Source organism: Neofelis nebulosa, chromosome 8 (genome assembly GCF_028018385.1).
Source record: "Neofelis nebulosa isolate mNeoNeb1 chromosome 8, mNeoNeb1.pri, whole genome shotgun sequence".
NCBI classification, from domain to species: Eukaryota; Metazoa; Chordata; class Mammalia; order Carnivora; family Felidae; genus Neofelis; species Neofelis nebulosa.
This window is the reverse complement of record NC_080789.1, coordinates 129,237,059-129,254,490: the sequence shown is the minus strand read 5'-3', so window position 1 is coordinate 129,254,490 and position 17,432 is coordinate 129,237,059. Positions and strand designations below refer to the sequence as shown.

Genomic DNA, 17,432 nt, shown 5'->3' with positions numbered 1-17,432 from the left:
TCATAACATTTTAGAGAAGACTTTTATGTTTACTTATCTCCCAAACTTTTAGGGAAGTCTTAGGGAACTTTGCCAAGGCAACCCTGCTTTTCTTTTTTTCTTGGTATCATTCAGCTGATGTTCCTCATGCCCTCACCTGGAGATCAATATGGTATTATTCATCAATTCACACCTAGTGTTAAAGAGACCTGGTTTTCATCAGTGGATCCTTTTGTCTAAAAAGACTTCAAAGTCAGAAGTGGTTATTGATGATTTCCCTTCTTGGGGCTACCTATTTATTCAATATTCTGAATGCTTCTGGAGTTCTAAGTGTTAAATGTATGAACTAATAAGGAAATTAAAGTTATTTATAAAGGAGTAATTTTATTCAGCTCTACTGAGGTGTGATTGACAAAAACAATCGTAAGATATTCCTAGCAAACAGTGTGAGATTTGTTAGATGTATACACTGTGAAAGGATTCCCACTGTGGAGTTAATTAACACATATCTCACACCATATTTTTACCTTTTTGAGTCAGGGGTGAAAACACTTAAGTTTGCTTTCTTAGCAAATCTCAGTTATGTAGTATGATTATTATCAACTGTAGTCACCATGTTATACATTAGATCCTCAAACCTTATTCACTTACAACTGAAATTTTGTACCCTTCTACTAACCTCTCCCTATTTCCCCCATGCTCCAGTTCCAACCACTTTTCTGCCTTCTTTATGAGTTTGACTTTTTTTTTTTTTCAGATTCCACGTACGAGTTAACACCATGCAGTATTTGTCTTTCTCTGTCTGGCTTATTTCACCTCACATACTGCCTTCCATGTTCACTCATGTTGTTGCTAATGACAGGATTTCCTTTTTTTTTTTTTTAGCTGAATGATATTGCATTGTGTTTATATATATACCACATCTTTACCCATTCATCCATCAACAGACACTTAGGATATTTCTGTACCTTGGCTATTGTGAATAATGCTGTAATCAACGTGAGAGTACAAATATCTCTTTGAGGTAGTGATTTCAGTTCCTTTGAACATATACTCGTAAGATAGCTGCATCATATGGTAATTCTATTTTTTTGTTTCTTGAGGAATTTGCAAACTGTTTTCCATAGTGGTTCTATCAGTTTACATTCCCAGCAGTGTACAGGGGTTCCCTTTTGTCTATATTTTTGCCAGTACTTGTTATCTTTTGTGTTTTTGATGAGAGTCACCATAACAAGTGTGAGGTGATACCTCATTGTGGTTTTGATTTTCATTTGCCTGATGATTCGTGATGTTGAGCATCTTTTCATGTGTCTCTTAGCTACCTGTATATCTTCTTCAGAAAAATGTCTCTTCAGGTCCTTTGCCCATTTATTTTTTTTGGTCAAGTTGCTTTTTTGCTGTTGACTCTATGACTTCCTGGTATATTTTGCATATTAACCCTTTTCCAGATAAGTGGTTTGGAAATATTTTCTTCCCTTTTTATGGGTTACCTTTTCATTTTGTTGATGGTTTCTTTTGTTATTCAGGAGCTTTTCAGTTTGGTATAGTCCTACCTGTTTATTTTTGGTTTTATTGCCTTGGCTTTAGCTGTCAAATCCAAAAATCTCATTGCAAAGACCAGTTTCAAGGACCTTCCTCCCTATATTTTCTTCTGAGAGTTTTATAGTTTCAGGTCATAATTCCAGTCTTCAATTTGAGTTAATTTTTGTGTGTGGTGTAACATAGTGGTCCAGTTTTATTTTCTTGCATGTAGATGTCCACCTTTCCACATTCCATTTATTAAGGAGACTGTCCTTTCTCTGTTGTATATTCTTGGTTCCTTTGTTGAAAATTAATTGACCATATATGCGTAGGTTTTTTACTGGGCTCACTGTTCTTTTCTGTTGATCTGTGTGTCTGCTTCTATGCCAATACCATTCTGTTCTGATTACGGTGGCTTTGTAATATATTTTGAAATGAGGAAGTGTGATGCTCCAGCTTTGTTCTTTCTCAAGATTGCTTTGGCTCTTTCGGGTCTTTTGTGGTTCCATGTGAATTCTAGGATTGTTTTTTCTATTTCTGTGAAAAATGCTATTGAAATTTTGATAGAGATCGCATCGAATCTGTAGATCACTTTGTGTAGTATGGACAAATACTACAAATACAAATGGACAAATACAAATATTTTAATAATATTAATTCTTCCAATCCATAAACATGGAATATCTTTCAACTTATTTGTGTCTTCTTCAATTTCTTTCATCAATATCCTTATAGTTTTCAGTGTACAGGTCATTCACTTCCTTGGTTAAATTTATTCCTAAATACTTAATTCTTTTTATTGCTTTTGTGAATGGGATTGTTTTCTTAATTTCTCTTTCCAATAATTTGTTGTTAGTGTACAGAAAATAATTTAATTTTTGATAACTATAAACTTACTATTGCCATTTGTTAATTGTTTTCTATTTTGTAGCTCATTTGTTCCTTTCTTCCTTTTATTCTTTTTTTGTGATTTGATGACTTTGGTTTTATTGGTATGCTTTGATATCTTTATCTTTTGTTGTATCTATTATAAGTTTTGCTTTGTGGCTACCATGAGACTTACATAAAACATCTTGTAGTTATAATAGCCTATTTGAAGCTGATAATAACTTCAACACATGCGAAATCTCTACATTCTTGGCACTCCTTCACATTTTATGTTTTCGACATCACCGTTTACATCTTTTTATATTACTTGTCCATTATCAAATTATTGTAGTTACCGTTATTTTTGTCTTTGTTTTTTAACCTTTATACTAGAGTTACAACTGACTTATCCTTTACCATTACAATATTAGAGTATTCTGAATTTAACCACAGTTGGCCCTTGAACAACACAGGTTTGAATTGCACAGATCCACTCATAGGTGGATTTTTTTTCAATAAATACAGTGTAGTACTGTAAGTGTATTTTCTCTTCTTCATGATTTTTTTTAAATTTTTTTTAATGTTTCTATTGATTTTTGAGACAGAGACAGAGCATGAGCAGGGGAGGGGCAGAGAGAGAGGGAGACAGAATCCAAAGCAGGCTCCAGGCTCCAGGCTCCGAGCTGTCAGCCCAGAGCCCAATGCAGGGCTTGAACTCACATACCGCGAGATCATGACCTGAGCCGAAGTCGGACGCTCAACTGACTGAGCCACCCAGGCGCCCCTCTTCATGATTTTCTTAATAACATTTTCTTTTCTCAGGCTTACTTTATTGTAAGAATATAGTATGTAATACATATACAAAACATATGTTTACCGACTGTGTTAATGGTAAGGCTTCTGGCCAACAGTAGGCAATTAATAGTTAAGTTTTGGGTTAGTCGGATGTTGTACATGGATTTTCAACTATGCATGGGATCGGTGTCCCTGACTCTCTAATTGTTCAAGGTCAACTGTATATATTTACCATTACCAGTGGTTTTATAGTTTCATATGCTTTCATGTTATTAATGAACATTCTTTTGTTTCAGCATGAAGGACTCCCTTGAACATAGTTTGTAAGGCTGATCTGGTGGTGATAAACTCCCTCACCTTTTGTTTGTGTTTAAAACATTGTGTCTCCTTCAGTTCTGAAGGACAGCTTTGCAGGGTAGATTATTCTTGGCTGACAGGTGTTTCTCTTTCAGCACTTTGAATATATCCCTCCTGGTTTCCAAGATTTCTGTTGAAATATCTGCTTATCATCTTATGGGAGTTCCCTTGTAACAAGTTGCTTTTCTCTTGGGGCTTTTAAGATTCTCTCTTTGTCTTTAACTTTTGACACTTTCATTATAATGTGTCTCATTGTGGATCTCTTTATTCATCTTATTTGGTAATTTTTGTGCCTATTGGATCTGGATCTTTCTTTCCCCAGGTTAGGTAAGTTTTCACCCTTTTTAATAAGCTTTCTGCTCCTTTTTCTTTCTTTTTTTTCTTCTGGGGCCCCTATAATATGTGTGTTAGTGTGCTATTGATCCTGTAAGTCCTTTAAGCTATCTTAATTCTTTTTCATTTTTTTTTTCTTTTTGCTCCTCTGTTTAGATGAATTCCTCTATCCTGTCTCTGAGTTCACAAATCCTTTCTTTCATTTGGTATAGTCTGCTGTTGAACCCCTGTATGGAATTTTTCAGTTCAGTTATTGTATTCTTCAGCTCTGTGATTTCTGTTTGGTATTTTGTTAACATTTTCTGTCTTTTTGTTAAAATTCTCATTTTATTTATGCATCACTCTCCTGACCTTAGTGATCATCTTTGTTACTCTTATTTTTAACTCTGTTGGGAAAATCATTTACTTTTGTTTTATTAGATAGGTTTCTGAATAGAATTCTTTTGTTATTTTGTTTGGAATACATATATTGACTCTCTATGTTGGTTTCTGTGCATTACATAAAACCGTCATCTCTTCCAACCTAGGTACACTGGACTTACATAGGAAATGAACTTTGTCCATCAGCCCAGCCTAAGTTCCTGGTTGCCTCTCAAACCTTTATGCCTAAGCTGCCATCCCTGTTCTTAGCGGCTCTCAGTGGTTGACAGTGTGCCAACCACTGTAAGTGTCCCAAAGAGGAGGATCGTAGTCAGGACCTCCATACCGGCTGATTGGAAGCCAAACTCTCAGGTGGCACCTGGGAAGTATGCAGTTAAACCTCTTCCAGGGAGAAATTGGAAAATGGGTATTTTTGCCTGACTCTGTCTGTGCTGAGCCCAGGTATCTAGCCACTGGGCACAGGGTGCTGCTTCACTGATTTAAAAACTGCTTCTTTGTTTTGGATAGTCCTGTGGGACTCATGAATGCCAGCCCCTCTGACTGGCAGAGCTGGGTGATTTGGAGCCCCATCCCCTCACATGACAGCCATAAAAGTTGGGGTGCTAGATGTGTGGACAAGCTCATAAAGGAGCAATTTTATATAAAGTTCTTTAGAGACAACGTATTTAATCAGATGGCACCAAGGGCTTAAAATGTATTTGTATAAAACATCTTTTTCCTCAAGAAAATTTAGTATTCTTCCATGGTGAAGACAGATTGTCACAAAAATGCTGTAAGATTTATGCAAACATTTCTTTTTTTTTTTTAATTTTTTAATGTTTTTATTTATTTTTGAGACAGGGAGAGACAGAGCATGAGCAGGGGAGGGGCAGAGAGAGAGGGAGACACAGAATCCAAAGCAGGCTCCAGGTTCTAAGCTGTCAGCACAGAGCCCGACGTGGGGCTCGAACTCACAGACAGTGAGATCGTGACCTGGGCCAAAGTCGGACGCTTAACTGACTGAACCACCCAGGCACCCCACAAACATTTCTTTTAGAAGTATTGGAATAATACAAAGTATTAATATATTTCCTGTTTAAATGAAATTTATGGTTAAGCATCATATGCCCAAAATTAATCACGAGCCACGTGTATGTGGCTGTACTGTACTTCTAATGTGTGGTGAGATTGCTCCTTTTTAAATTTTGTGGTTTATGAGTAAAGAATTTGTTAAATACCAACAATGTATTAAATATTTATTTATATATATTTTAAGCACAATATAATGTATGATAAAATAGGGCTTGTATTTACCATTATATGTGGTAAAGATGGCTGAACCTATAACACTTAATTCTGAGAAACAACCATTGTTCTAAAAGTAAAAACCTAAAAATTATTTTTATTTTCTAGGTTGTTCTTTGTGGAGGGTCTTCTCGCATCCCAAGGCTACAGCAGCTGATTAAGGATCTTTTCCCAAATGTTGAGCTTCTGAATTCTGTCCCTCCTGATGAAGTCATCCCTATAGGTGCAGCTATAGAAGCAGGGATTCTTACTGGCAAAGAAAACCTTTTAGTCGAAGAGTCTCTTAAGATAGAATGTTCAGCCAAAGATATTTTAGTTAAGGTATGTTTAGCTTTTCTTTACTTTTCAATAAAAGTAGTATAAATTTATTGCCATAGTTATTTATATATACCATGTTTTTACAGTAAAACCTTGTATACTGGTAAAAACTTTAAATTTAGATTTATAATTTTACATTTAATGAGTTTCTTATGTTCTTTAAGTTAGCATTTACCTAGCATGTTAATTTCTTAATTGTAATTTTAATCAGAAGCTTCACATACAGATAGAGGGATACATGTTTCAATTTATTGTTAAGTGAAGTAGGTTGGGATTCAGGATCAATTTCTGTGTTCTTTGCCTATGTTGTCAGGAATAAGTATTACATTTATAATAGGAATGGCTTTATAATTGTAATGGTAAATATCAAAGGATACATATATTATTTTTCTGCTTATTAGGGAGTCGATGAATCAGGAGCCAAAAGCTTCACAGTACTGTTCCCATCAGGGACTCCTTTGCCGGCTCGAAGACAACACACATTACAAGCCCCCGGAAGTATATCTTCAGTATGCCTTGAACTCTATGAGTCTGAGGGGAAGAACTCTGCAAAAGAGGAAGACAAGTTCGCACAGGTGAATACATAAAATTAGACAATGAATTAGTCATGTGAAGCTGCTTAACTTTTCCTTCTGCATTAACTTAATATATATTAACATAAAATGTATATAGGGTATCTAACACATTTTTATGAATGAATTCTTACTTTTTAAAATTTTTATTTATTTTTAATTTTTTGAATATTTTAGGTTTTTTTTTTAAGTTTATTTATTTTGAGAGAGAGACAGAGACAGCACCAGTAGGTGAAGGGCAGAGATAGGATCTCAAGCACACTCTTGCACTACCAGCGTGGAGCCCAATGTGGGGCATGAACTCAAGAAATTGGGAGATCATGACCTGAGCCGAAACGAAGAGTCTAATGCTCAAACGACTGAGCCACCCAGGAGCCCCTACTTACTTTTTTAAAATTTTTATTTATTTATTTTGAGAGAGAAGGAGCATGAGTGGGGAGGGAGGGAGGGAGGGAGAGAGGGAGGGAGGGAGGGAGGGAGGGAGGGAGGGAGAGAGAGAGAGAGAGAGAGAGAGAGAGAGAGAGAGAGAAAATATGAATCCCAAGCAGGCTCTGCATTGTCGGTGCAGGGCCCCACACAGGGCTCAAACTCACAAACTGGGAACTGTGAGATCGTGACCTGAGCTGAAACCAAGAGTTGGGTGCCTAACCTACCGAGCCACCCAGGAGCCCCAGTACCTAGAGAAGAAATAAGCAATTTTAATTTCAAAAAGTCACAAGAAAATAAAATACAATATGTATTTTTTTCTGTTTATCTTTGTACTCTTGGCCCTCCTTGGTAAAATGTAAGCAGTAGGGAAAATGACTTTTTGTTTACTACGTGCCACATGCTGATTAGGCAATTTACAAACCTAATTTCAAAGTGCTGTGAGATAGACATTATGGTCATTTTATAGATGACTGAAAAACAAGCTCATGGCAATAAATACCTTGTTCTTTCCCTGGTTGAGCTAAAATTTATCCTCAGTTGGTTTTATTCCTGGGCGCTTGCTCTTGCCATTATTACCCTTCTGCCTCTGATACAGACACCTTTGCTTTTTCAAAATACCACATTCATATTTCATACTATAGAGTCCTCTGCATTCTTTAATAGGAATGAAATGGAGCCACATTATCTGCTTAGAAACATGCCCCCAAAATATAATTACATTAAAACACACATACAAAGACGGCAGAGCTTTATTTACAGTATGATGTCATTTGTGTTTAAATAAAAAGTTTGAGAGCATGAGTGTGTGTGAGGGAGGTGGTGTTTGTGAAGGTGTGTATATAAATATCCAAGCATAGATAGAGAAAATACAAGTATTTCAACTATATTTAGGAAATCTAACAGTGGGTAGATTTGAAGGTACCAAGAGGGTTTCTTTTTTCTTTTTTTACTTGTTACCACTTTGTACTGAATCTTTAACAAGCAGCACAGGACCTGAGCATGAAATACTTCTATAGTGAAAAACAAATGTGGGTAACTGAAGAGAACGTGTAGTGTCTTCAGCATTATATCTATTCTCTGATTTGAATGAAAGAATGATGAAAACACACACACACATACATAACATATCTGGGCTCCACCTCAGACATCTTAGAATCTAGTGGAGTGGGGCTCCTTCGACTAGTCAAGCTTTCAAAAGCTCATCCAGATGTTTCTGATGTGAATTACTCTACAAGCACTTTCCTGTGTACTGTATTTTTTAAAATTTTTTTATTAGTTTTCTTTATTTTTGAGAGGCAGAGAGAGACAGAGTACATGTCGGGGGGTGGGGGCAGAGAGAGAAGGAGACACAGAATCCGAAACAGGCTCCAGGCTCTGAGCTGTCAGCACAGAGCCCGACGCGGGGCTCGAACTCACAAACCGCGAGATCATGACCTGAGCCGAAGTCAGACGCTCAGCCGACTGAGCCACCCAGTTGCCCCTGTGTACTGTATTTCTAAACTCATTTGGCTGTCTCAGTATTCCCTCAGCTTCTCTCTCCTGTGCATTTATTTCCCTTCGTACACTCCTCCGAGGCTGCAGCTGTTGTCACCATATCCTAACTTACAGATGCCAGGAGCAGAGTTAGTCACCTAATACTGAATTTGGAAGATGTTCTTTTAGAGATCCCATCTGTTCTAACCTCCTCATTTTACAAATGAGTAAATCAAGGTACATGGTGCTTGCCTAAGGTCATAAAACTTGATATTGGCAAATCTGAAAAGTCACTTCCAAATTTGGTTTATTGGTATACCTTTTTTTAGGAAACCAAAGCATTGTATAGTAAATTCATTAATATCTCGTTTGTACAAATGTACAAGTGTAATCTTAGTTGTACAAAAGAATTTGCCATGTGTTTCTTTAAATTGGTTTTCCAAGTGTATTTAAAATATTTGAATTTTTGGGGCGCCTGGGTGGCGCAGTCGGTTAAGCGTCCGACTTCAGCCAGGTCACGATCTCGCGGTCCGTGAGTTCGAGCCCCGCGTCGGGCTCTGGGCTGACGGCTCGGAGTCCGGAGCCTGTTTCCGATTCTGTGTCTCCCTCTCTCTCTGCCCCTCCCCCGTTCATGCTCTGTCTCTCTCTGTCCCAAAAATAAATAAAAAACATTAAAAAAAAAAAAATTTAAAATATTTGAATTTTTAAAAGTACATGTAGTAAGTGTATACCAAAATATCGGCACCTGGGTGGCTCAGTTGGTTAAGCGTTTGACTCTCAATTTTGGCTCAGGTCATGATCATGCGGTTCATGGGTTCGAGCCTTGTGTCGGGCTCTGTGCTGACAGTGCAGAACCTGCTTGGGATTCTTTTTCTCCCCCTCTCTCTGCCCCTCCCCTGCTCTCTCTCAAAATAAATAAATAAACTTATATTTAAAAAAGGAGTATATACCAAAATATAACTTACATGTTACTGGAAATGGCTTAATTATCAAAAAGGAAAAGCAGTCTTTATTTTCTGAGACAAAGAATATTTCATAGAAACAATCATTTTAGTCTAGGACATGACATTTAAGAGGAACAGATATATATGTTGTCCTTCTAGAGGAGACATTTCCAGTTAGGAAAGCTTAATCCTATTTTCGGATTCTGGTAAATGGTAGAAAAATTGAGAACTGCCCTATTTGAAAAGGTTTGTTCCAGTAATGAGTAAAATTTGGTCTGTTGGAATAATTGATGCATCAATTTATTAATATATCAAAGTACTAAATCATCTTTGTATTATTTTTACATAAACAGGTTGTACTCCAGGATCTAGATAAAAAAGAAAATGGATTACGTGATATATTGGCTGTTCTTACTATGAAAAGGTACAAAATTAAACTACTTCTGATATTAAGAAAATTGACTTTGGGGCTTGACCTTTTTTGTTCATTTATTGATTCTCCACCCGTTGTTATTCCAGGAACATCATGTATTAGAAGCTTACAAAGATTTTATCAGTGAATTTTTTGCACTGCACAATGACTGTATTTTACAAAAAGAAGTGTATCTCAAATCATTTGCATTCTGAATTTTTTATGAATTCTGTTTTGGTGTGGTCAACCTAAAAACTGGTCCATGCAAGTTTGAGATATAATTTTTATCAATTTTAAATATAATTTTCTAAGGTTTACATGATTCATATTATTTGTCCTATGAAAGGATAAGTTTATTTCAGTATTGCTACAGAAAATTTCTAGGAAATAAATTACTTATTACATCCAGCCATTACCGTTTCACTAACAACTGACCATCCATAACAGTATGTCTTGCAAGTAAATTGGTTCCAAATTAACATTAGGAACAGATAGTTCATTCCATGAGCATACTTATTTAGCAAGCATGTCAAATTCATTAGGGTAGGTTTGCCTTGGCCTGTGCTTGAAAATGGCATGATGCGTCTTCTCAGTTTGCATAAAGTCTTAAACTTAAGATAGTTATCGTTGTGGTTTTCAAAGAATACAACTTCTGTCTCAGTGGTGTAGGAAGAAATTTTTAAGAACTACGTAATTATAGCATATGACGCTAAGTTTAGATTCTGAAATTGTTTCTTCTTGATCTCAATACTCTTCTTTTGAAAATTAAAATTATCTCTTGTTTACTCAGTCCTCAAATAATTTCTTAAGAGCTTTCTGCTTTTATGAAATGAGCTTATGAAATGTTATTTTTTGTTTGTTTGTTTGTTTGTTTGTTTTAGGGATGGATCTTTACATGTGACATGCACAGATCAAGAGACTGGAAAATGCGAAGCAATCACTATTGAAGTGGCATCTTAGTGTTTTAGAGAAACCAGGAATTTTTTAGAACTAGAATATCGTTATTATTTGGTTTTGTCTATAAGCGATGTTTATATTAAAATACTTTTTTGAATGAACTATATATGTTTCTATTAAAATACAATATATTGGTAAGTGTTGCAACCTTTTTTGTTTTCCACTTATGATGGGAAATATAAGGACCTTTAGTAGTGAGAAATACAAGGAACTTTTTCTATCATGAAGCTATTTAGAATTAAATTGAGTGGATTGCAGGAAATTTTACTGGAAATTTAACATTGTGTTTTTTAAAAACTTTTGTTTCTATAACTTCAAGTTTGAAGAAGTCTTTTATTCTTACTAGATCATGAATTAAGAACAATTTAAAAGTCTTTGATAGTAGATGAAAAAAGTTGGAGAACCATGTGCAAAGTAAGATACCATTTTTGCTTAAACAAGTAAATTCATAAACTCAACAATTATGTATAGATATGTGTGTGACAAGCATAGAATACAAAGTCTAGAAGGCTACCCATCAAACTCCTCTAACAGTGGCCTTTCTGTGGACAGAAATATTATAGGGTGGCACTTGTACTTTTTACAGTTTTGTTTAATTTGATTTTTCTCTCTAACAAATATGTTTTTCTTTTGAAATTAAAAGGTTGGTTGGTTGGTTGGTTTTTGAAGAGACGGCTAGCCACATTCTGTTCAATAGAGAACATTCACTAGTGCATTGAGATACTCACTGGGTTACTAATGAGAAGGTCATTCATTCACTAAGTAAAACAAGACAACTAACCTGTGAATATTGAAAAAAGAACTAAGAAAAAGAACTAAGAAAAAAGAACTAAAAGAAAAAGGTGAGCGGTGCACATCAGACTCCATTATCAAAAGAGAATTTTCCATTCATTTCTTTCCTTGGTTCCCAGAAGATTTGAGAAGAGGAAATATCTTTACTCAGTGGTCAAATTTAAAAATTGTGCTGTTTTTATCTTGTTCAAACTGTGGAGGTGCTTTTTCATTATAGTTTATTTCTATGGACTTACGTGGCGGTAATATTCTATTTCTAAAGATACAGAAACCAAACTCAAGGTTTTTCATTTATTCTGTATCAAATTATTGACAGAAAAAGAATTCAGATACGATTCTGAGTCCACAAAGAAGCAGGCTCAAAGGCATACACTTTTGATTAAGGATGAGTACTTAGTTATTTTTTAGGATCTTTTCCAAAGTTATAAAAACTTTGAAATCAAATAAATATAAATTATTTTCAGAAAATAGGAAAATAGTATCCGAGCTAGTTGAACTGCTAAGTTTATGCTTTCAGTTGTGCTTTGGAAAGTGCTTTAGGATTTTATTTTGTAGTTACTGTTAGCTCTTTCAACTAGATCAGGCACTGGCAAACTGTGGCCAGTGTGTCAATTCTATGCCATTCCTATTTTTGTAAATAAAATTTTATTAAAATATAGCCAGGCTTAATGGTATATGTATTGTTGGTGGCTGTCTTCACACTGTCATGGCAGACTGAATAGTTGCAACAGAGACTGTGTGGCCCACAAACTCTAAAATACTTACTGTCTGGCTCTTTACGGAAAATGTTTGTCAACGCCTGAAGTAGATTAATGAAACCTGTAGAATAAAATATCATAAAGATTTATTCAAGAGTTTTCTTTTCTTCCATATCCATGGAATAATTTACTTATTTGCTGTCTTTACTAGATAAGTAAGTATTGTGAGAGCAAAGACCATCTTAGTCACTATTATGTCCCAGGCCCTAGGTCACTACCTGAACATAGAGGTGTTAAGTAAAGGTCTGTTGAATAAGTGAATTACATGGAAGAAAACAATAAGTCATCTTTGTATTCTATAGGACAATGGCCAGTAAGTACATCTTTTACATATTTTATGGTTTGTTTAGAAACATAAAAAAGGAAAGGAATACCACTGCTTCTGGCTTTATTAGTCAGCTTTGCATGATTTTCTTCCCGAAACATATAAGATTTGAAATTGTCACCAACGGTGCTCTGGCTAGTGAATGTACTCCAAATTTCCTTGCATCCTCATGTGACAGGATGTTTTTCTTTTGAGTGAGGGAAGGTCTGCCAATTAACTTCTCTTGTGTTTTACTTTTTCAAGGTAAAAATAGCTTTAGCATTCTTCTAATTCTAAAATGATACACATCCATTATGAAATTCAAATTGCAAAAGAAGAAAATCTAAAACATCCTATATTCTACAACCCAGAGTAACAACCATGAAGATATTTTTGATGAACATCTTGATAATCTTTTCACGCACTTACCAGTATCACTATATTTAAAAACATGAGCACTTTTACCAGTAAAGCAAGAGGTTATGTCAAATTATAATTTTGCCTATCTACGTGTCTGATATTGTCTAAAGGTATACAAATAGAAATAAATGCCAATATATAATACTGTGAAAGTCTTGAGAGGACACAACATACTTCATCACAAACTGAAAGCTTTTATATGTCGGAATTTTTAAGGATTAAAATAAAAAAGGATCAGCACAAAACAAAGTGTGGTAAAATGTCAGGATTTCTAAAATAACAGTGAGTAACCATGTCACAAACAATACCATTGTCTGCTTTAATTCATTATCTCATTTTTTAATTTTTTTAACGTTTATTTATTTTTGAGACAGAGACAGAGCATGAACGGGGGAGGGTCAGAGAGAGGGAGACACAGAATCTGAAACAGGCTCCAGGCTCGGAGCTGTCAGCATAGACCCCGACCCGGGCTCGAACTCACGGACCGCGGGATCATGACCTGAGCTGAAGTTGGCCACTTAACCAACTGAGCCACCCAGGCGCCCCCATTATCTCATTTTTTAATTGTGACCTCACCATAACTCCCTGAGTAGTTGCAAAATGCACAGAGCAATATTGCCTCTATTATTTCTGTGTTCTACATGTGGGAAAAGATTCAGAGAAGTTAAAATAATTTATCCAAGGTCTCACAGTGAATGTGAATTTTGAACTCATATTCATAATGCTTTTTTGGTAAACTTAATTTTTCTTGACTGCTTCTTATTCTAAACACTTTGTGTGCATTATTTCATTTAAATTCACATTTTCCACTGTCCATTCTATTTTCTGCCTCTTGAAGAGCATTCAAATGAAACAGAAGCCAGCCCATGGGTCTCCAGATACTATGTTTGCAGTGGTCTTCATGAAAAAAGGCAGGGGGTTGGCATAATTCTGTCTGTTTTCCTTGAGAAAACGGATGTAGGCCTCTGGCTTTTGATTTCCCTCTCCATTTATAGCCAGAATTTACCAAGATCCTCCAACTTTTTAGTCTCAACTCTTCTACACTCTTAAAAATTATTGAGAACGTAAAGAGCTTCTATTTACATTGGATTTACATATGTGTAGTTTTAGTTATATTTACCATATGGAAGTTAAAACCTAGAGATTTTAAAATAATCATTTTTAAATAAAAATTACATGTTAACGTAAGTAACATTTTTATGAAAGATAACTTTTACAAAAGATGAAGGGCCAAGTGTGGAGGTTTTCTTGCTTGCATGTGGGAGGGGCAGAGGAAGAGGGGGAGAGAATCTTATGTGGAGCCCAACACGGGGCTCCATCTCACAACCATGAGATCATGACCTGAGCCAAAATCAAGAGTCAAACGTTTAACTGACCCAGGTGCCACCCAGGTGCCCTATGTTTTTTCAAATCTCTTTGATGTCGCCTTGAGAAGATCCTCTGTTTCTTCATTGAGTCTATTGCAGTATCTGAGTTGTGTGTCCTCTGAGAAACTTCACTATATACTTGTGAGAGGAGAGTAAAGAAGGCAGGTAACATTGTGCTGTTATTATGAGACGTTTTGAACTTACTAGGCCCCTGAAGAGCTGTTCCTAAAACAGTAGACACGGTGGTACGTCTTGAATAGAAAAGGTCTAATCTGTCCCCTGCAGTTAGTGGGATTGAAGACGAAAAAATAAAGGAAACATGATTTACAAAAAAGTCTAATGCATTCTATAAATTTGGATCTGAAATTGATCAAGATCCAAAACCAGACAAGGTAACTATAAAATGTGGGAAGTGCATTTAGTGCATAGGAGAGAATGGAAGGCAAGAGTTAACTGCTCTAGATAGGGCAACCAGGAGAGGCCTCTGAAGAAGTGGAAGAAGTTAAGACCCAAGCGATAAGAAGGTAGCCATGTGAAGAGAGACAAGAGCTTGTCCTCTAGAAAGTAATTTAGAGTTGCCTTAAGATACTTACTTACTTATTATCTGCTTCTCCCACTAGGATATAAATTCTATGAAGACAGAGTCTTTCTTTCTTACCTATTTCTTTCGGTGCCTGGCACATAGGAGATGCACCATAAAAGATTTCTTCGTGGGTGGAAAAAGTCCTAGAGAACAGTGAGAGTGGCACAAAGTAAGGTTAGGGTGGCAGCGTTCCAGTCACTTAAGGCTTGGTAAGCTATTTAAGGTTTGGATTTTATTCTAGGTACACTGGGCAGTATTTAGAGCAGGAGGACATGTTCTGCTTCATGACCTTAAGGTCACTCTTCCAGCTGTATGGAAAAAGGATTACAGGGGAAGCAACAGTAGAAGTTAAACCAGGTAGTCAGTCTTTTGCAGGACTGCAGGTAGGAATGACAGCCTGTACTAAAGTCATAGCAGCGATGGAGAAAAGGGGCAGAATCAATGTGTATTTTGGACATCGCATTGACAGGACTTGCTAATGAAATTATGGAATGAGGAGAGGGTAAATCAAGATGACACCTAGATTTCCTTCTCGGACCCCTGAGTCAATCGTAGTGCCAGTGTATTGAGAAAGTTTAGGGGGCCTGCAGTAGAAAGGATCAGGTCTGGAAGCAAAAATCAAGGGCATTTTTACGAGCGTGTTCAATTTGAGATGTTTGTGCAAAACCTCAGAGGATATGTCAGCTAGGCACTGTGGATATTCAAATCTGGAGTTCAGGGAAGAGGTCAAGGCTGGAGACAAACAGTTGAGAATCTTAAGTATAAAGATGGTATATAAATCCATGGGAACCGGGGTAGTCACTTAGGGAGAGAACCTAAGAGAGGTCTTGGGGCCAAGCCCTGAGCAACCCTAGCAGTTTAGGTTAGTTAACGGGAGCCAAAAATGGGAGTGAAGAGAGGTCAAGAAAACCAAGAAAGAAACTGAGTCAGGATGGATGCTCCTGGGGTGTTGTAAAAACACAGGACAGGCAGTGAATACACTTGGGGAGGGAAGGAAGGCAGGCAATGTGGCTGTATCTAAGACTTAAAGGGTCTCTAGGAGTAAATCTAGCAAAGATGGAGGAAAGGAGGCATTTTCTAGCATCAAGAGCAGAATCGAAGTCCTGGGGACAAGGAATATTTGAGGAGGTCACAAACTAATATCGACAGGAGTGATGAGCAGTGAGGCTTGAGGAGCAGACAGGAACCACCATGTGGCAAAGGGGCTTCCATGTTATAGGGCTGGATAGGACCTTTTATTCCTTATCAAGATAATAAGATGCTCGTTGTAGAAAATGGTTAAATATGTGAAAAACGATAAATCAAAAAGGAAATCACTCCCCAGAGATTTTATATTTCTCTTCCTATATATTTTTACCTAGTTGAAACTTTTATAGGTTTCTGGTTGTTGCTTTTTTGCTTACCCCATGATACTAAAGGCTTCATAAACACCTGATTAGATGGCTAGACAGTGTTTCAGAACGGAATCAAATACATTAATTTCTTTAATGTTCTATGTTTACAGTAGTTCAAAGTTATACATGATGCTTTGAAATATTTTTATAATTTAAGACAAATTTCTTTTAAAAATCCTTGGTCGATGTCAAACGACTTTCTTCCTGTTTTCCCAATTGACTCTTCTAAGATTTCTGCATTAGATTGTTTATTTCATTTTTGACAGAGAGAAAGCACATGTGGGAGAGGGACAGAGAGAGAGGGAAAGAGAGAATCCCAAGCAGGCTCCACACTGCCAGCGTAGGGCCCCATACGAACTCTAACCCACAAACCATGAACTCATGACCTGAGTCAAGTCCAATGTTTACTGGACTGAGCCACTCAGGTATCTTGCCCGCTGCGTTAGATTGTTTAGAGTAATCACCATGGATGCGGTGTGAAGAATGGAAGATGGAAGGGGGGGACAGGGGACCGGTTAAGAGTTCTTAGTCATCCAATTCAGAGAACCTCGAGTCCTGCAGCCTTTCAACCAAGCTGTGCGCAGACTACCTGGGAGCTTATTAGAAAGGACAGAACCTCATGTCCCAGCCCAGACCGACCTAATTTGAACCTGCATTTTAACAAGCTCCCCAGAGGATTCCTATGCCAATCAAGTGTGCGAAGCACAGATGGAGACTGGTGGTTTCAAACTCCTTCTGCATACTAGAATCACCTGGGAGCTCTAAAAAATTCCAATGCTCGGGTCACACCCCCATACCAAATAAACCAATCTCAGCGAGTGTCACCAAAAACCAAAACGTCTCCAAGCGATCCCAACATGCAGTCAAAAAGAAAACCTTTATCTAGGGGTGTAGCGTGGAAGAAAACAATGGTTACTGGGACTCAGGTGGCCGAAGAACAGGCACCGAAGGTAAACCTACCCTGCACCATACAGCTCCGCTCTACGTTTTGGATTTTGCACAACATACAAGCAGTGGTCATGTGAAAGCACGAAAAACCGTGGGAAGGCTTGACGTTGCGCACTCCTCAATTAGGAGTTACCCCGCGCCGTCGAAGGAGGCTGACAGCTTAACCAGGAGGAGCGCCCGAACCCGAGCCCGAACCGCGTACGCGCCCCGCCCACCTCCCCCAGCGACTCCCGCAACCTCCTGC

At 37.2% G+C, this 17,432-nt stretch overlaps 1 protein-coding gene and 1 long non-coding RNA gene across 3 annotated transcripts in view; one reads left to right on the top strand and one right to left on the bottom strand.

Moving 5' to 3' along the window:
• HSPA14 (heat shock protein family A (Hsp70) member 14) overlaps positions 1-11,230 on the top strand; it is a 42,658-nt gene extending 31,428 nt beyond the window's left edge. For both annotated transcript variants that reach the window (XM_058681848.1, XM_058681847.1), the window contains 4 exons: positions 5,626-5,838; positions 6,237-6,410; positions 9,607-9,677; positions 10,547-11,230. In XM_058681848.1, the coding sequence (XP_058537831.1) occupies positions 5,626-5,838; positions 6,237-6,410; positions 9,607-9,677; positions 10,547-10,625 (537 nt within the window). In that variant the 3' untranslated portion in view covers positions 10,626-11,230. The remainder of the gene's footprint in view (positions 1-5,625; positions 5,839-6,236; positions 6,411-9,606; positions 9,678-10,546) is intronic.
• Positions 6,063-17,377, bottom strand: LOC131483570 (uncharacterized). The gene is made up of 4 exons (XR_009247772.1): positions 17,201-17,377; positions 14,922-14,989; positions 12,180-12,233; positions 6,063-6,381 (listed from the first exon to the last, which is right to left on the bottom strand). It is a non-coding gene; the product is annotated as an uncharacterized LOC131483570 (long non-coding RNA).
• Between the last annotated feature and the right edge of the window lie 55 nt (positions 17,378-17,432).